At 32.5% G+C, this 21,504-nt stretch overlaps 1 protein-coding gene across 2 annotated transcripts in view; it reads left to right on the top strand.

Annotated features, from left to right (window-relative positions):
* LOC149234577 (protein DETOXIFICATION 27-like) overlaps window positions 1–13,114 on the top strand; it is a 29,716-nt gene extending 16,602 nt beyond the window's left edge. The window contains exons 2-9 of one of the 2 annotated variants that reach the window (XM_089371871.1): window positions 7,472–7,963; window positions 9,658–10,199; window positions 10,317–10,403; window positions 10,528–10,584; window positions 10,680–10,918; window positions 12,327–12,445; window positions 12,526–12,612; window positions 12,705–13,114. In XM_089371871.1, coding sequence (XP_089227997.1) covers window positions 7,673–7,963; window positions 9,658–10,199; window positions 10,317–10,403; window positions 10,528–10,584; window positions 10,680–10,918; window positions 12,327–12,445; window positions 12,526–12,612; window positions 12,705–12,794 — 1,512 coding nt within the window. In that variant the 5' untranslated portion in view covers window positions 7,472–7,672 and the 3' untranslated portion in view covers window positions 12,795–13,114. The remainder of the gene's footprint in view (window positions 1–7,471; window positions 7,964–9,657; window positions 10,200–10,316; window positions 10,404–10,527; window positions 10,585–10,679; window positions 10,919–12,326; window positions 12,446–12,525; window positions 12,613–12,704) is intronic. The other variant, XM_089371872.1, reaches the window with a different exon arrangement.
* Window positions 13,115–21,504: the final 8,390 nt, after the last annotated feature.

Below are 21,504 nucleotides of genomic sequence, written 5' to 3'. Positions count from 1 at the left end.
TTGCAGTTAGACATATGGAGTTATTGTATGTTTACCCTTTTGATACTTAATACAAATATGAGTTATTCAAAGGTTTTGTCTCAATTTATAGTTCTGTTGGTTACATGCTTTATGTCAATACTGAAAGGTGTGAGTGAATTATGGGGTCTGCCCAAGATTTCATGCAAGTGTTTGTGTAAATGCTTACTCGTTGCAAATAATTGTGTCACCATATAAATGAATAAACATTGCTATTTTTGTTATTTTATGTTGGAGTTGGTTTTGTGCATAAGAGATGAAGGTTTATCAGACATTCTTTTTGTTGTCTAAACCTTGTATTGTGCAAACAATGTCAATTGTAAATGTTAGGAATAGTAAATAATGTGTGTAGTAGGGGTTTTTGAATGTCTTTCTCACTAAAGAGTTCATTTGTGACATACAACAACAACTACGCTAGTTTGGGTTGGGTTACCTTGAAAAACAATTGTTTCCATTCCCCTATCTCCTTGCTTAATTTTCAAAGGTTCTACAAACCCTTCAACATACCTCGGGTGAGACCTCTTCTGCTTACAAGTGTTGAAAATGTCGATATCTGTGGGGATTTTATTAGCATACTTATGAACCCTAGATGACTTCCCCTCAACACACTTATTACAATTTGATCTAATATAATTTTTCGAAATAAAATTTATCTATTATATTTTTTTTACACTTTTCTAATAATGAACGGCAATGTTAACTATTTTATAATAGATTTTGTTTTGATTCTTACAATAATTTAAGTTATATAATGATACATACATATATATAATTTAATCTAAACATATTTTAAATTAAATAATATATATTTTAAAATATATAATATGAAATATTTTTATGATATATAAAAAAATTAAATATTTTATTATAGTCTATTATTTATTATTCAATTGTTTTAATTATAATTTTAGCAAAACTTTAAAAAACATTCCTATAATTATTTATGGTCTTTTCCAATCATAGTTTTACGAAAATATATTATTAGAGTTATTATTCAATACCATGTTTTAACTAATTTTGATATGCAATACTAAAATTCATTGGATTCCCTTCCCATCCCATTGTTCCCTTCCCATCCCATTGGAGAATAACCAGCCTAGATCCATCTCTACCCCAGATCTATCAAGCTCTGAGAGGGATCAAATCTCTCGAGGTGCAAACCTTTCCTCAAGTTTTGCACTAAAAAAAGACGTTTGCACCTCGAGATATTTGATCTCTCGCAATTGATAGATCCAATTGATAGATCCAGGGTTAAGATGGATCTATGTTGGTTATATAATACTATAAAATATCTATATTTGAATCTATGTGTCTCTTTCTTATTCCCTCTCTATATCACCCCCAAACATACACACTCTCTCTCTCTCTCTCTCTCTCTCTCTCTCTATATATATATATATATATATATATATATATATATATATATCCCTCCCTCTCATTCTCTCTCTCCCATCCATCTCTATGTCTCCCTCTCTCTCTCTCCTCCCCTTCTCTTCCTATCTCTCTCATCTCCTCTTCTCTTTCTTCTCTCCTCTCCTCTTTCCCTCACTCTCTCCCCATTTCTCCCTTGTAACTCCCTCTCTCTCTCCACCTCTATCTCTCTATATTTGTTCTTTCCTCCCTCTCTCCCCCTCCAACTCCATGTCTCTCGCCCTCTCTCCTTCCCTCTTGCCGCTCCTCTCTCTCTCTTCCTTCCTCTCTCTTTGTTTCTTCTCCCTCTAGCTTTGTGACTATCTCCCTCCCTCCCCCCATCACTCTCTCTTTGTTTCTTCGCCCTCTAGCTTTATGACTATCTCCCTCCCTCCCTCTGCCCCCTCTCTCTTAATTTGATCCCATCATATTGTGTTTAAGAAAGTATCTCAATTAAAAAAACTCAATTGGCTGTAAAATATTAAACCTATATTTTGGATCAATCATGTCAAAGAAAATACAATAATGAAAAACATAAAACTTTCAAGCAATATCTTTCCTTTTGGATCAATCACGTCAAAGAAAATACAATAATGAAAAACTTAAAACGTTCATGTAGGATATTTCCTCTATAATTGTTGGTCAATATGCTTGCTCTTATCGCTTGGATCCTTAGTTAAAATGAACCTATGTTGATTCTTAATAATATTATTTATATTATGTAAATTTCACATCTTTATATATAAAAATATTCTCATTTTTATTTTTCTTAAAACTTTGATTTAATTTCTATGAGAACCTTTTACTAGTCATGGAGGGTTTAGATATATCTCAAAAGTAATTATAGTCTTTTTCCTTTTAAATTTAATTTAAATAATGTTATAAAATTAAATTACAATAAAATATTTTGATTGTGAAATAAGTTATGTTTTTTGAGTATGTGGTATTGATAATCCATGACATTGGCTCATGGTATTGTAACAAAGCCTATTTACATGTTAAAAATATCCACTGTAAAGTGGGGGTGAATATCTATGGTTAAGAATCTTGTCATATTGTAATTAAATATTTTGATTCTGAAATAAGTTGTGGTTTTTGGGCATATGGTATTGATAAGTCATGGTATTGGCCTATAGTACTGTAACAAAGTCTATTCACAAGTTAATATCAAAATCAAAATATAACAAATTGACTTTTAACTTTAACTTGTTATTATTAATTGAGCCAACATAATACATTTAAATGTTTACACACATTGAGCTTTCTATTACTTAACCTTTTGTTTATTACTTTTAATATATATATTTTTAATTGAGCTAACATACAAATGCTAAATGTTAAACATTTATGCCTACATATCTACGACAATATTGGACCAATATTGACATTAGATTAAATTTGTTAAGTGTTAAATGTTAAACATTTACGCTTGACATCTACCCCATACTCAACTGTAGAGTGTCTCTCAGCCCAATTATTAACTATAATTACTTGGTAGATCCAAAGTTAAGATGGATTTAAGCTGGTTTAATTATTAACTATAATAATTATTATTATTAAATGTAATTTTAGCAATTAAAAATGTTTTATTTACTTGATAAATGAAACATGTTTTGTTAGTTGGGATTTCTTCTTTGTTAATTTTTAAATATTCTACTTAATAATGAGGTTTGCTTACTATTTAGTCTATTGATTTCTTTATGTTATTTTCAAATACAAAATTTAATTAACACTTATTTGATAAATAAATTCAAATTTTATGTGAAATAAATCATATTATTTTGTGAGGAAAGGGATAACCTACTAGTTTGATTCATTAACCCTCCTTTTAAAAGTGTTGAAGATGTCAATAAGTAGCCAAAGAAATTGAAAACAACCCATATTTAGCTGAAATACCTTGTTATGTATTGCAATAGTTAAAACCCTTGCAATTTCCTGCAACATCACTATGAAAGAACTTATAAATTGAAAAATGGTTAAAGCAAGACAACAAAGAAACTCTTCCACTTCAGTGGTTACCTTCTTAGGAATCCAAAATTAGTGGTTAGCCATCTCTCTTTTGTTGTGCAACCAACTAAAACCAGTGGGGTAAATAGGTAAAAATGAAGAAACTAATATTAATCACAATGGGTAAAATTGGAGAATTGTAATTTTTTTAAAACACTATGCACCCATTTAAATAGGCTACATTAGAGAATAATACCATGGGAAAAACCATGGGTTAAGAATATTGTGGGAAAACCACGGGTTAAGAAGAAATAGCGAAAACCATGGATTGTCAAAATAATAATAATAATAATTTTTATTATTATTTAATTTGACCATGTAAAAATGTTAAACATCACAGGACAAAACATTACAACATTTTATTTATTTTTTTAATTATATTATATTTTTATTGTTATCTAATTTGACAGAGTCAAAAAGTTTACCTAATATAACATAACCTTACAATATCTCTTCCATACTGGAAAGCCCCTCTCTGGCACAATTATGTATTCATCCATTCAACGATAAAAGAAAAACATACAAAAAGACAAATTGCCACAGATCCATACAAATGCCAAATGCGAACATATCCATAAACATGTTTTACCTTTACAAGCTACATGAATTCAATGCCATCATTTGTATTCATCCATTCAACTATAAGAACAAAACATACAAAAAGAAAAATTGCCACAGATCCATACAAATGCCAAATGTGAACATATCCATAAACATGTTTTACCTTTACAAGCTAAATGGATTCAATACCATCATTTGTATTCATCCATTCAACTATAAAAACAAAACATACAAAAAGACAAATGGTCACATATCCATACAAATGCCAAGTGCGAACATATCCATGACAAGCTACATGGATTCAATGCCATCATTTTCTATGGCTAATTATGTATCTAAATATAACATCAAACTAAGATGGATATAGGTTAGTTTAATTTCCCCTTTAAATAGGTTATATTCTACGTGAATACCATGCTTAATTTTTATTAATTTTTATAGGGTTAATTTTATTTTAATATTTTTATTATATTTTCACCAAGTTAAAATGTTTACATTACATTAAGTTACATTAAGTTACAGATGTCTACCAGATTTTATTTTTATGTTTACATTAACGTTACACATCTCTAGCATCCTGGTCTCGAGAGCACGTCGCCAAATAAAAATAAGTTATTTTATTAAAAAATATTATATTATATTTTAAAATAAAAATATTATATTGAAAATCTAGTGTCTACTAACATTAAATTAACTATTTTACTTTAATTATTTCACCCTTTCTCACAATCAGAATTCCACTTTACACTGTTAGGTGAAACAAAATTTCCTCAAAACTAATACTAAATTTAAATTTTGTTTATACATAATAATTATATCTATTTCTAATTAAAGTCGACATTAACATTAGATTAAATTAATTAAATGTTACACGTTAAATATTTACGCTTAACATCTATCTTATTAACTGTAAAACAGGCAAAAATATCTTATTATACCCTAATATACAATAATAAATACAAATAAATCAGATTCCCTTCCTGACCGTATTTTTACCAAAAAGCTTGAGAGGAATTCATCCCAATTAGGAGCATTCACTTTGACTCCCATCCCACCAACATATTTACAAAATTTGACTCTTTCCCACCCACATATTTACAAAAGTTCCGGAGGAATCCCAACAAAATAACCAAAACATATGATCCCCGCAAATCTATCATCATTGCAATCTTAAAGTTGTCAGAGTCCAGAAAAGCTGAAAGTCCAGAAAAGGTAAAAGGACGCCACAACTTTAATGTTGCACACTATAATTCATATTAGGATTCTGGATTCCTTATATGCCACACAGGCTTGTTGACGCTTTAATGGAACCCAGTTGGTCAGCATGCACAGAACAGATCAACCAATAGCAACGTTTTCGACATTCAATCAAATTAAAAAAAAATCACAATTTTACTCGTGGTTCAATTTCAATTGAAAAAGGATGAAATCTGGACTATTTAATATATTTAACCATTAAACATGGTCTATAATTGGGGTATAAAAATGTATCATAAACATAAAATTTAGTGAAATGTTAATTAATTAAAGCATATCATCCCATGTTCAAACAAATCATAAACTAAGTGGTGTATGAGAAAATTTACAATCTCTTTAAAAAATTTATCATAATCAAAAGAACAAAAAAATATACATTTGATTTTTTTTTTAACTGTGAAACATAGTTTAAATGGATAGGGATTTTTTTCCAAATGATAAGAGTGAGTTTTTTAATTTACACAGTCCAAATGTTTCAAAAAAAAATTAAGACAATATATTTATTAATGTATTCAAAAACCATTTTAAATTAGGAAAACTCACAATCTCTAAAATTTTATAACAAAATTCAGGTCAAAAAAACAAAAATGTTGTGCCTAAACATTGCAAAGATTTTTAAAATGATAAGTTTGAGTCTTTTTAATCTACACTAAATATATTGCAATAACCTTTATAAAAAATACATCAAAGATTTTTAAAATAAAAAATTTAAATTTTTTTAATCTGCATTGCATAATTTAAATGACTAAACTTTTTTTTCCAGAATATTGAATCTTTTTATACATTTTTAAACACATTTTTAAAATATAAAATTTACAAGCTTATAAAACAAAATAGACTACCCAATTCTAAATAAAACAAAGAAAATTAATCAATTAAATTACACTATATATTTTTAACTTTTCTAAAATATAATACATTGTATTAAAAATATAATACTTTAATAGAAAAATAAAGTCAACACTTTAACAACTTAATAAATTCAACACTTTACGAAACTTTTAAAACACTTGCCTAAGTTACATAGATTTCACAATTCATATCTCTGATTCTGCTAGATACTTTTTTTCAGGAAGAAAAAACATGATTGTATTTATATAAGAAATATAAACAAAGCATATATATACATTCACACGAGATAATATAGGTCTCATATAGATCTGGCGAAGCAAAATCAAGGAAGAAAAACCCAAAAAAAGAGATTCTGCTAGATACTTACTACTCAAATATATGATTCTACCAGATACTTTTAAATGGAGTTGTCTATAATGCGACTTTTTGGAGATTCCGGTGACGGAATCCGGCGGAAGAAATTGAGGTTAAATCTTGATTTATTGCAGTTAAAATGGTTTTTTAACTGCATATTTGGATTCAGCACCCTGAAAAACCCTTGGGAGGCTTTGATTGTGTAAAAACTAGCTATCAAACTTGCGATTCCAATAAATTGCTGCCGGATTTTGACCGGAGAAACCACCAGAAAAGCTTCCAAAAAGTCTCATGATAGACAACTGCCTTCTAAATTTTTCACAAAATTGAACAGAAAGATTCCCTGCCAAAAGCAACAACTGAACAGAAAATTTCGTTACAAAACGCGTCAGTGTTTGCCATTGTTTTGTCAATTCGAAGTTGTCAAATTTCTAAGCTCTACGAATAGTACAAAGAATCTATTATATCTCGTATTTCGGGCCTGATAGCAGCCATCACATGCATCTGCACTCGGATTGGTGTGCCTGAATCACTCCCACTGAGTGCGATGATCAAGAATATCACCAAGAGTAGAGATTTATGTTAAAAACTCTCGATATGTCTTTGTCAATCATAAAATAAGACAGGTCTGCTAAGGCTGTGGCCATGGTTAGGCCGAGATATCTGTTCAAAACTCTCGATGTGTCTCTATCGATCATAAAATAAGACAGGCTTGTTGAGGCTACGGCCATGGTTAGGCCGAGATTTCTTTAAAATACTGTCTCCAAGTCTTATCATTCACACAAATAAGACAGGCCTGCTATGGCTGTGGCCGTAGTTCGCGGCTGAGGATCAGTGACGGCTGTACACTTTGGAAAGTAACCGAACATGTGGTTCTGGATCTGACGAGTGTACACTTTGAAAAGTAAGCTAACATAAATAATGTTACCCGATTTTATATATAGTAATGGCCAGCCAAGAAAGACTATCAATGTTTGACAATTTATGATTGGTTAGATGCCGTATTCTACAGGGATTCTCCACCGTTTAAAATGATTTTCTGCCCATATTTATGAACTGTCAAGACGTATTCAACTTGCCAATGTCCAGCCTTATTATGCCCTGATACCAAGCGACGGTCGGAGTTCGAGTGTGGAGCTGATTGTTCGTTAGTTCGTTCCTTCTTCCTTTACTCCCCTCTGATAGCCTCGCTGAAGCGAGCGATTAAAACAGAATGGAGGACAAGTCTCTGCGAGTTCTCATTCTGGAGAAGAAGGGAGATGGTGGAAGGGACAATGTTATAATCTTCCAGAAATACAGTGAAGCAGAGGGGGATTTGAAGAAGAGAATTTGGGTTGAATCGAAGAAGCTATGGGGGATAGCAGGCCCTGCCATTTTTACACGTCTCACGACGTACGGGACGAACCTCGTTACACAATCCTTCGCAGGCCACCTGGGCGATCTGGAGCTTGCTGCTATTACCATCTCCACAACTGTCATTGTTGGTCTCAGTTTCGGCCTCATGGTCAGTATCTCATGTCTATATTCCTTTTGGTATGGTATGGTTGGTTTTTGAATGTAAGCTTAGTCTAAATAATTTAGAAATTAGTTTGGAAAAAGAATTCATAAATTAGTTTGGAAAATAATGGAAATTTTAGAAATTTTTGAAAATCTGGGTTATAAAATTTAGGATTTTGGGTGTTCTACAGGTTTTGGATAATGCTGAATGTATTTCTATAAAAATAAAAAACAAAAAACGATTCAAGATTATGCAGGACTGAAACATGTTTGAAAATAAATTAAAATTTATTAAAAAAATTGTAAAGATGTCCTCATCAAGATTACGCCGAACTCAAAATAAAATAAAATTTATTAAAAAACAGTGGTTCTAAACTAGATTTTATTAAAAATGTTATGAGATTTTGTTACCAAAATTGTAATAAAATAAAATTTATTAAAAAACAGTGGTTTCGAAGATAGTCTGATAAAAACAGTTTTTGGATTCTGTGAATTGATTTAGAACTTTAAAATATCCTAAGTCTGTTAAAAACAGTTTTTGGATTCTGTGAATTGTTTTAAAACTTTAAAATATCCTCAAATTCCCCAAACTCGAAAGATTATGACAATAAAAGGTGTATTATTGGTAAAATTTATTCAGCCCTTGTATTTCATTGCCATACTTTGGTCGCTTTGGAGCAAAACGCTGCTCCTAAGACTTACAAGATTTTTAGAAAAATTAGAAACATGGACTTATGGTCTCAAACTTCAAGATTATGATTATTTACAATATGATCAGAGTCCTAGAAAAATTACAAACATGGGCTTACAGTCTTAAATTTTAAAATTATATTTATTTACAATCATAAACTGTAAAATTATATTTATTTACAATCATTGGCTTACAGTCTCAAACTGTAAAATAATATTTATTTACAATATGATCAGAGTCTTCTAAGTATTTGTGTGGCTTCCTTGCATTCAAACACAGCTCAAATTACTTGTTTGGACAGCCAGATCAATAGTGTTTTATTGAATGTTGAAGCAGGTCTGTAGTATCAAATGTGAAATGAGAAGAAAATATGTAATAATTTCAAATGATTTAAAATGAATCAATCTTTTTTTTCTTCTCTATGAATGAGCTTATTCTGAATTTTAGGTTACAATTGTAATTGTGTTTATGTGAAAATGTTTTTTCCATTTGTTTTGCAAATAAATTTTTTCTTTTGTTTTGAGTAATAAGTGAAGTGTGGAAATCAAAACATCAGATGTTTCAAAACCTCTAAATACAATATTTTCCAAAATACTACTATGAAAAAGTTTTCCTTCAAAAGTATGGTTGCTCTGTAATATGTGATCATCTAATAACATTGAAAAACTTTTATTCGAAAAGTTAGTTGCTCTGCAATATATGATCATTTGATAACATTGGTTGTTTATTTTTAGAAAGCTATTGCAATCAGGGCATGGTCTACTGTAATGGGTATTAAACTATATAGTTCTTCCATCGACCCATCATTTTTTTCCCATCCCCAATCTCTGCATTTCTACTTTTCTTGAATTCAGAACTATATTTCTTGGCCTAAAAAGAGTCTATGAAAATGTCAATGGCAGCTAGGTACCTATCATTTTTTCCCATCCCTAATTCTGCATTTCGACTTGTCTTGAATTCAGAACTATATTTCTTTGCCTAAAAAAATTCTATTGAAATGTCAATGGCAGCTAGGAATGGGAAGCGCCCTGGAGACAATGTGCGGTCAAGCTTTTGGAGCTCGACAGTATGATATGCTTGGTGTTTACCTACAGCGCTCTTGGATTGTGCTATTCATTGTTGCATTATTGCTGCTACCCATGTATATATTTGCCACCCCCATTTTGATTCTATTGGGCCAGACCGCTGAAATATCTGAGCTCTCTGGCACACTTGCAATCTGGATGATACCTCAGCATTTTGGATTTGCATTCGCTCTTCCTCTTCAGAGATATCTACAATCGCAGTTGAAAAACTCAGTGATTGCCTGGTTATCTGGAGCGACCTTATTAATCCATATATTCTTAAGTTGGCTTTTCATTGAGAAGTTGGGAATGGGGGTTGTTGGAGCTGCTATTACCTTGGATATATCGTCATGGCTCCCATTGATTGGCCTGTTTCTCTATATGGTTTGCGGGGGCTGTCCTCTCACATGGAAAGGATTTTCAAGAGAAGCATTCTCGAGTCTCTGGCCTTTTATCAAGCTGTCTATGGCTTCTGGGGTAATGCTATGGTAAAGTTTTCTACTCATCATATCTGTACTTCCATATCTGCATTTCATATTGTTGAACATGTGGGTACATATATACAAGTTAGCTGATAATGAATTTTCTGTCATTTATCTGAACAGCTTGGAAATCTGGTATTACAGAGTGTTGATTCTCTTGACGGGACATCTAAATGATGCAGAAACTGCACTGGATTCCCTTTCAATCTGGTACACAGTATGCCTTTTATTTTTAAAATATGTTAGCCAGTTTTTGTCCGCTTCAGTGTTGTAATCAGAATTTTAAATCAGATTACCAAGTTTCTTCTAATACTCTCCCCTGTTTTTCTTATAGCATGAATATTAATGGACTCGAGGTGATGATACCGCTCGCCTTTCTCGCTGCCACAGGGTACATGCTGGTGTCCATATAACTATATTTCCTGTGTTTATAGAAAGAAAATAAATCTGACTCAATTTGTTTTTATTGTTTTCGCAATATTGCAGGGTAAGGGTTGCGAATGAGCTTGGAAGTGGAAATGGAAAAGGAGCAAAGTTTGCAGTGATTGTTTCTGTGACCACCTCCTGTGCTATAGGTCTTGTATTTTGGGTTCTCATCCTGGTCTTCCGTAATGATTTTGCTATCATATTCACAGACAGTACAGTCATCATGGAGGCAGTATCCAAATTGGCATACTTGCTCTCATTCACCATCCTCCTTAACAGCGTGCAGCCAGTACTTTCAGGTAAGTTTAATCTGATCATGAAGCAAATAATGAATATAGTTTTAGTGGGACAAAGAAAACAATTACAAAGCCAAAGATCTTCAGTTTTTATAGTTATGTGCAACTCTAAATTATCCAAAGAAGCCATACGTTGGTCTATCTCCTTAGCAGGCATCTCTATGTTATTCACATTTTCATCCTTTTTTCTTCTTAAATCCTCTAATCTTAGTTCATATCTTGAGTATCATTTAACTTATGGGGTGTGGATATTCACATTTTCATCCTTGTTTCTTCTTAAATCCTTTAATCTTAGTTCGTATCTTGAGTATCATTTAACTTGATGGGGTGTAGATTAGTTGAAATGATCGCAACTTAAATAATACTATATTATTAATATAGAGGTATCTAATTTAGGTTTGATATGCCCTTTCAACTTTTCCTAACACGGTACAGATACCCCTAAATCAATGTTTCAGATGTATAGTATTATTAATATAGAGCTATCTAATTTAGGTTTGATATGCCCTGTCAACTTTTTCTAACATGGTACAGATCCCTACTAAATCAATGTTTCAGATGTATAGTACTATTAATATAGAGCTACATTATTTAGGTTTGATATGCCCTGTCAGCTTTTTTCTAACATATTCAATGCACCCGTTCTTGGTGTTGATGGATTGCCCCCAAACTGAATGTATACAACCTGGTAGATTTTCAGTTCATTGAACCCAGCCTCACTGCATACGACCTGGTAGCTTTTCATATTCAGTGCACCCGTTCTTGGTGTGGATGGATTGCCCCCAGACTGACTGTATACCACCTGGAAGATTTTCAGTTCATTGGCCCCAGCCTGATTATATACCACCTGGTAGTTTTTCAGTTCAATTAGAGATCTCTTAAACTTGTCAATTTCAGGGGTTTGTGCTAATGTCCATATTCATTGAACACATTTCCAGCCAAATCTAAATAGGTTCGTGCAAGTGACCATATTTGATGCACCCAGTCTACCCATTCATACCTGCAAATGCAACCTTTGATACCAAATCTAAATAGGTATGTACTAAAGTCCATACACAATGCATCCAATGCAGCCTTTCAAAACAAATTGCATCCAATATACCCTTTCAAAAGAAATTGCATCGAATGTAACCTTTCAAAACAAATTAAAATGGATTTGGTATCACAAATTGCATCCAATGTACCCTTTCAAAGCAAATTAATGTAGATTTGGTATGGTGTGCATACTCAATGTACCCACCATTACTTGGTGTTGATGGATTGCCCACAGCCCAGCTGTAAACGACCTAGCAGCTTTTCAGTTCAAATGGGGATTCTACATACTAGCCATTTTCAGGGAATTCTGGCTTTCTAATGATTTTCTCTGTTTTTTTTCCCATTGCCCTGATTTGCAGTACTATGTGTAATGCAGGCGTGGCAATTGGATCGGGATGGCAGTCTATTGTTGCTTATGTGAACATAGGGTGCTACTACGTAATTGGGGTTCCATTTGGAGTGGTGCTTGGCATGGTGTTTAATTATGGAGTCATGGTAAGTGGCATCACCACTGAAACATACATACATAAACACAAGATTCAAAATACCAATAACTGTTTCACTGCGCATTGCAGGGGATATGGGCTGGAATGATAAGCGGGACAGCGGTTCAAACACTTGTTTTAGCAATCATCACATATCGTTGTGATTGGGAGAAAGAGGTAAATCCCAAAACCCTGAAAAGCCGACTAATAATATTTCCATAACCTGAGATTTTGTGGCTGACTTAGTGGCTTATTTGCACAAATCGCAGGCTGCTAAAGCAATCGACCGTGTCAAAATATGGGCTTCTGCCGGTACTCCAAAACCTGAGTCGACTAACGAATCGGCCAGTCTGAATTGAGATATATGTATCTCAAAATCTCATGCCCTGCATAACTGGTGATAAGAAATATACAATGCAATACTTATTGTATATTTATTTAATTGGGTTCACCTCGGTGCACAATTGTCGGATTTCCTGCTGCCTTCAACAAAAGACCGCAACATTTTTCCATTCACTTCAACATTCTGCTGGAACTGGGAGACAAGCTCACAGTCTGAAGCCATTATATAGCGAGGACAGATTCAGTCCTTGCATTCTGATCGATGTTTTGTAAAATTAATATTGATAACTGAAGCAGGTTGCTCCAGTTTTATATATGGATATTTGCTTCAGTTTCATATGTGGCTGGATATCCCTTTTTGGACCAGAAAGTTTGGATGATCCGGTCCCTCCTGTATCTTAAAGATCGTTTCCATTTACAGTATTCTTAGTTTATTTAAACTATATAAAAAAATAAATAAATTAATGGACGAGATTTGAAAAAAAAAATTAAAAAATAAAAAGGAGATTTGAAGTGAACCAATCAAAATGATCTCTAAATTCCTTTAAAAATTATTAATTAAAACTATCTCCCATTTTTTTTTTAATTTATCATTTAAAATAGCATTAAGGGAAAATCAATTTTGATAAAAATGATCTGATTTCACATTTTTATAATTTATATAATTTTTAATTTAAATAATAAAACAAATTTAAAAAATCACACAAAAAAAATCAATTTAAATAATAATAATAAGGTGTTACGTTTAAATTTAAAACAAAAGAGGTAATAAATCTCGACACTCATTTATATAAATTCAATAAATCTTGATTTATGTGAAATTTCTTGTTTTGAAAATAAAATAAAGAATAAAATATTTTAATTAATATTTTTATAATTAATAATATAATAGTATAAGTTTATGGTTTTGTTTTTTTGTTAAATATTTTTTAAAATAATATATTTGAAAAAAATCATCATTTTAACAAAAAAAATAAAAATTGAATTAAATGATATTAATAATGTATTCAATTTTTTTTAAGCAATGCATTGGCCAATTTTATTAAGAGTATTGGGACCTTAATGTTCTTAATCATGTCTAACATTGGAACTAAATTTGACATTACAAACATTCTCTCACATGATGGTGATTTACCAAGTTCAAATTTTACTTTTTGACACTTTCTATTTATTGGTTACGAGCTCCAATTCAACCCAACACTAATTTTGTTGTCAAGTAATATCCCTAGGTAATCAATGTATCAATGATAATTTGATTGTTGTAGTTGTAACATACTCAACCCACAAATGCCTCGTTAAGGCTATGAGGTATTTAGACCCAACCTCTTAGTGACATTAAGGAAGTGGGGTTTTACAAATTCATCTTGCTTCAATTACCTTAAAACTCATTTCTAAAGCCACCATTGTCTTTTGTTTGTCGAGAGGTTTGCAACAATATAAATTTCATCTCATTCTAAGTTATGAGCACAAAGTTATATCCATTTCAAAATTGTCATCCAAGAGGCACATTGACATATGTACCAAACCTCTCGGCAATGACATGGCAATAATTTTGCTTGCCAGTCACCATCATGAAAGTCCAAGATAGCTACTACATTGGCTTCCTCAATCTATTGGATGTCATATCAAGTACATGGTCACCAACTAATATACCACTGGGTTAATCTTCTTGTTTTCCTTCTCATTCAATCCTAGTCTAATTCGATAACGAACCATCAATTGTTGCTACTCCATTTTTCCATCCATTGACATTTCAACCCATCAATATTGTGAAGTCAATGTCACCTCTATCTCAATTGCAACCTAGCTGCCACCTCAATAACATTGCACAATTTGATCCACATTATCTTGCCATGTCAACATGCAATGTCATCAAAGACTTTCCTTCATGCCATGTCAACATGCCACAATAGTAGAGATTTGTCACCATGCCATGTGAACCTAGCACCCAACATGCCACATCTAAATCTATCGGGTTTTGAGGAAAACCCAATAGTTAGTGTCCAACCTCTAGATACCCGACCTCTCATTATCTCAAAGGATGATACCCCATAGCATGAGGCCCAATATCCTATCCCTTGACATATCTCACATTTTCTATCTTTGTTAACCAATAGATACTTGATGCTCAATACATCCAATAGCTAAAATTCCAACCTCTAATCCTCCACCACCTAGACGTTGATAACTAATGTCTCATTCGGGTTTGTTTGTATCGAAAGTTTGTGCTAGATGTGGTTTGAATTATTACTAGATACTAATAAATCGGTATGTCGACAACCAAGATCCCATCTTCTAGAGCTTAAGCCACCTTCGATTAAGCTCTTGATCTTTGTCCCCTTACCAGCCCATATGACAAGGGGTTGTGGTTGGAGCCTCCAATCATTAAATTTCCCATTAAGGGGATTTTGAGGTAGAAAATGGGCTTAAAAAATGTATTAACAAAATCAACTTGAAAAGAACCAGTGAGATTCAAGATGATGCTATCGTTCTTGAAGGTAAATATTTTTGAGGGAAAAGAAAACTATTTTTTTAATTTTACTTTAAGTGTATTTCCTTCTATGTTTACTCAAATGTCAAGTGTAAGCACTTATTAGATGTAAAATTAAATTATGCATCTAATGGGTACCACTATGATACGTTTGAGTAGACCCACACCAAGAAAAAATGGAAAAATACATAAAATAAAGAGTTTCTAAAATTTTGAAAATACATTTTAAAATATGTTTCTTACATTATTTCATTATTTTAAGAAACACATTATTTTTTGTATTTCCAAATTTTCTCGATGTGGGTCTACTCAAAAGTATGCATAGTGGATACTTGTTGGATGTGGAATTTAATTCTGCATCATGCGGGTGCCTACACTTGTCATTTGAGTAAACCTATAAGGAGATAAGTCAAAAGTACAATTAAAAAAATAGTTTTATTTATTTTCCTTTAAAATTTTTACTATTTTGGCTATTATTTTATTGGTTCCCTTAGAAGACCATTTTAGTCCTCAAAATTCCCCTAATGAAAAATCAAGCTTCCAATAGGCCATTACAAGCTATGTTATGAGAGTTATAATTTCACTTTAGTAAGAAAAATACTATGCTTGGTAGACCTCTAAAGCTACAAGGTACTCAACTACCATGAAGGCATCCAAAATAATTCATCCACATACATCTAACAAGATTTTCTAGTAAGGGATCAAAGAGACCATTATTCACAATTTATCCTCATATAAGGCCTTCAAACCTTTGTCATCCCAACTAGCTTAAAAGTTCTTCAATGAATTCAATAATCACTTTGCTTCAGATGCTCTATGAAGGCTTATTTCCTTGAGTCTCTACTCTACAAACAAGGTTTTTACTCTCTCATCTAAGTCCCTATTATCAAAATATATTTTGATCTCCACAACAAATTCCGATCTTTCCCAATTTGGATACAACAAATTAAGCTCCCGGAATTGAGATACTCAAATATTTACTCAACCAGCCAACCATCAAGGCTATCCAGTAGGCTTGGTGTCTAACATACTTTTTCTTCTTAGCCATAACATCAAACTTGATAAAGGCCTACACAATCCTAGAAATTAACAATAACTTGACTAAATCTATTAATCCTATTCTCTAGAAAGCACATTGTAAGAGTACATTAAAGATCAACAAGTAGGAATATGAATACTTTACAACCGATATAGTGAGATTTACCATCTCAATTCATATAGAGGCATCAAATAAGCCAAGATATCCAATCAACAAGAAGACACATAAATGTACACAATGGATCAACAACTTTTTTATTTTATCGAACACATTTACATTATAGATTTAAAATACACATGGGTACTTATTTGATCAAGGTCATTAATTGTCTACAACTTATGAGGGGTCATCCACATTCCACCCCACCATAGGCTCAACGATACTGTAGTCTTTCTTGTAACTAGCCACCCCCAAACCAGACCAAAAAGCTATGAGGGAAGTTCTCACTCAACATTACAAAGTGGAGTCATGAAGACATTCCACCCCACCATAGGCTCAACGATACTGTAGTCTTTCTCGTAACTAGCCACCCCCAAACCAGACCAAAAAGCTATGAGGGATGTTCTCACTCAACATTACAAAGTGGAGTCATGAAGGCTATTCTCCTTCACCAAATCAATTTCATTAGTTCCTCTTGAAATTAAACTAAGCCTAAGTCTTCCAAAACATCTTAGGTGGTCTCTCTCTCAAGATATCAGTGGTGTAAGGATGAAAGCCACGTTTATTCATCCATATAGAAATCAATATGAAGTCTTACAACTTATTATCCGGGTCCTATTTCTCATTCATAGTGTGGCCACAATGGTCCTGCACACCACAAAGGGAGCCCTTATTTAAGTCAATAGTTCCTCAATGTTTCCTTTTTTGTGCTTTTAGTTCATGGTTTAACAAGATTTCTTGATAATTAGCCATATCAGGCCTGCACAACATGAAGGGAGGCCTTCTCTAAGTCATTAGTCTCTCGGTGATTCCCTTCTGCGCTTTTGTGCATAATTCAAACAAATTCCTCAACAATTCTAGTTGGTTGTCTAGCTTAGGTTAAATACTCTACTACTGACTTTTCTCACCAAATAAGGTGAATTAAAATCATGCACAAGTTGTTGCATCACACACAGGGTTTCATGTCCATACAAGAGCCTCCTCTTTTTTTTCTCTACTTTGTTCTCTTTAGTTCTTATTCCCCATAGGCACATTCTATAATTTTTTGTCTCTTTGCTTTTCTCTCCTCTCTTCTCTCATACCCCCATGATGCCTCCCTTAATTACACACTTCCTATAATGAGTATTCGAGTCTCTTCCCTTAGGTCACATTGTTAATTTTGAATTCTCTAAAATGGGTAAGTGAACCATACCTATGGAACACTTTGATACAACTTCCCCCATTCTTCTCATAACTACTAGTGGTTAGGTAGCTCAACCACTATATAAAAAATTAGAAAAACTAATTTAGGGTGAAACAGAAAACTCTCCCAAATCCCTCTTTCTCACTTCCCTCCCTCTCATAGCTTCTCATGGTCCATATCAAGGATCCACCCCTTCATCAATTATTTTTAAAATATAATTACAATTGTTTTGAGAGTTTTAGCCCATTTACATTTACTTTCCCACATAGACATCATTAGCATAATTAATTACAAATACAATATTAGTGGGGGATTGAAGGTCAGGGTGTTACAATCCCCTCCCTATTAAAGAAACAATGTCCCCCATATTCACACTATTTCAAGTGTCTTCCTCAATATAATTTCACCATTTCAGGTGTCATTTTCAGCAACACCCCACTATAAGTGCCTTTTGTCCACTGCAACGATATGTAGACTACATTTTAGCTACACCAACATTACTACTCTTGCATATCAACATCATCTTCATGTACTTTTCCTTTCCCACTGTGTTAGTAATGATATTTTTATTCACATTCTAGTCACTTTTAGAGCTATGGCATTCCATTAAATGCTTACATCAGAAAACCAACATAACATATATCTTATTACCATTTTCATATGCAACCATTAACCATTCCATAAAAGATCTCAATTTCCACAAAGAAACATGCATTTCAACAAATGAAATTTCAAATCAATACTTATCTATATGGTTATCCTTTGCTTCATCAAGCTTCCACATGTAGCAAATTCATATCATTGTTTATATCAAACACACCCTTCACACTCATGATCCCAATGAGCATGTGACATAAGGTTTTCATAGCTAATTCATTCAAGTCTCCTCTTCTTTGTAATGCCTCCTTTAGGTTTAGAAAATCCCCTTCCTCAAGTTATCTACCTGATTGAGGTTTCCATACATGGGAAGTTTAACAAGACTATTAGTCTTATATATGAGGCAACCCTCTAGCTTTCTCTAACATAGTTTATAGGTCACTACTCATAGATTCCTATATCCAAGGAATTCCTTTGATTTTCTTTGACATGGATAACTTGTCATATGGTTCCAATGTCACTATAGTGGCCTTCTCCCTGGGCTCTCTGCTTCACAACCTTTATATGTTCCTTCTTAGATAGACTAATCATCTTACTTATATCACAACCCATAGTTCCCATGAGATATATTCCAAAAATTCCCAATTGAAATTATGTTTTCCAAACCGTTTTCATACAGAAACTAGGTCTTACAAAAATGATAATATACTCTTCTCATAATGTTGTCTTCTTGCAAGTGATAATATTTCTAACCTTCATCATGCATTTACATTCCATTCCATACTGAAGATATTCTTCCTATAATCTACATTTCTACTTAGACGAACAATGTTGGTTTCTCATGTTAGAATCATTTCGGCATAATATCACAACAACCACTTAATTGGTCTTTAAGACCATTCACAGGTTAGTCATTTGAACATGTTCAACTACATACTATACAAATTGAAATGAAACATTATTGTTCTACATAAACATTCAATATCATTACACTCATTCTAAAGAAGGCATTTGGAAATTACACTTTTCATTCCAGGAAATAAAACTACTTAAGGTGAGAGTTTCACATTCTCTCTCTCCACTGAGATATCCATCTAAGAATTTATTAGAAAAAAAAATTCCCACTTTATTTTCCATGGGAATGAGGAATTTATATCATTAAATTCAACGATCAACAACTCTTTTACAAATATTAACAATCATTATTTTCATGCATTCTCACATAAATTTTCTTTAACCTATGAGTGTATCACTTGCTTCTCTAACTATGGTCCATCAAGACAACTCACATAGATTTTTATTATTTTATTAAATATTATGTGTTGGCAACACTCTGCCTTGAACATAACCCTCCTATGAATTCATGCAATACATGCATTCAATTGAAATTATTTCAAATTTACAAATTAAACTTGAAGGAATTCTTACCCAATTCCTTCAGCTTACAAACTATTGTAGTATGGTTGAGTTCCATACATGGCTATCATCACCACACATACTCAATTAATGATTTCTTGAGTCCACCTAGTTCCTTTAACTTTGCATTATTTGTCCATATCTTCAAGGTTATTTGTATGACTAAAGGCACTTCTTTGTGTTAGATCCAACTTCAAATAAGTGGTTTTTAATATCCAATTTCTTAGAACACCTTTGCAACTCTTCCTGAGTCACAATTTCATTCTTACATCAACTATTAACCAAATAAATTAAAACATGTTCCACAACACTTTCTAATTTAGAACCAATTCATTTTACTCATTATTCAATATCTTTTAGGCATCAATAATTAATCAAGCATTCTCAAGTTTATATCACTTACACATTTCAACAAAATCAACAAGGAAGAAAGTCAAATATTTTTCCATTATAATTCATTTGCATGATTTGGAGTTCACAACAATCCCACTCAATTTCCCTTAAGCAGTTACTATCAACCAGGCTTGCCATTTCCTCTTGGGTTTAGACCATCATTCTAGATAATGTAAAAACTTCACAAAACCAAATTAGTATCCAACATATTAGCCCTGTGTAATAAAATTTAAATCAAAGATCAATCTAATCTAACATTGTAAAAATACTTAGTTTCATCTTCATCGTTCGTTACTTTGCTTCCTCAATCAAATTTGTCATGTAGTCCCTTCAAATGTGACTATATTAGCATGAAATGTTCCCCAGTTGAAACATCCAACATCCCCTATGATGATCTTAGTTTTATGAGTCAATACCAACGCTATCATTTCAACTACTTAGCTATCCATTTTGTGTGTATATTCATAAACATGCATTCAACCATGGATTTAGACAAGGCCTTCAATGAGGCACACTAACATGCTTGTGCAATTTATACACCTTTTCTCATCATTCATTTTCATTTATTGAATGCAATAACAACATACCTTATGAGAATTATATTCATTCACATGATATTCCCTCAAGCATATGGTAGTAAACAAAAAAAATTATTTATTCCAAGTAACATGGAATTATCAGGTGACCATTAATATCACTTGGAGAGTAGCTAGTACCATCTCTTGATTTACTTTCCGTTCATGCATTCATATCATCGTTGATATTAAACTTTCATGAAGGAAAATCTTACCTAATTCCCTCTTAGTAATATGAGCGTACTAAAACCATACTTGTATGGTTGTTGGTAGTTATTAGATTTTACCTAATCAATTGGTATATTTGGGAGGGTTCTTATTTTCCTATTTACAAACCTATTGATCAACAAATTATTATCCATAGCCTTATCTCCAAAAGACTATATGCAACTTCCCTAATAGCTTCTTTAGCTGTGTTGTCAACTTGTTCATGATTACATGTTTATCATCATGGTTAGCCATCAAATAATCTTATGATAATAGATTACTTTGAGTCATCATTCATGTTATGTGCATGCTCATTTATTATTCTATGCACCCAACACATCTATATGCACCTTGCATATCATTTTTCTAATGTTTATTACTGCACATGCATTTTGGGTTAAAATCTCTTTCAATTCTATCATTTCCTATGCTCTTTATTTATTACCACATATTATTTGTAATACCCCTAGTTAACCCCTGAATTCTCTTATATATGTGCATATGAAAATTAGGTTGATGAGTCAGGTTTTGTCAACATCTACATAGTTGTCTATGTATAAATGTGTTAGGAATGTGGGTCAATGTACTGACATGCCTTGAAGCCAGCGTTCCAATAGGGATAACAAGCATGTATGTGTGCAAACCACACTGCATGTATTAAAAATAA

The sequence above is a fragment of the Pinus tabuliformis genome, chromosome 8, assembly GCF_031772625.1.
Source record: "Pinus tabuliformis cultivar Carrire ecotype Pingquan chromosome 8, CPIR1, whole genome shotgun sequence".
In the NCBI taxonomy this organism is placed as follows: Eukaryota; Viridiplantae; Streptophyta; class Pinopsida; order Pinales; family Pinaceae; genus Pinus; species Pinus tabuliformis.
This window is presented reverse-complemented; position numbering and strand designations above follow the sequence as displayed.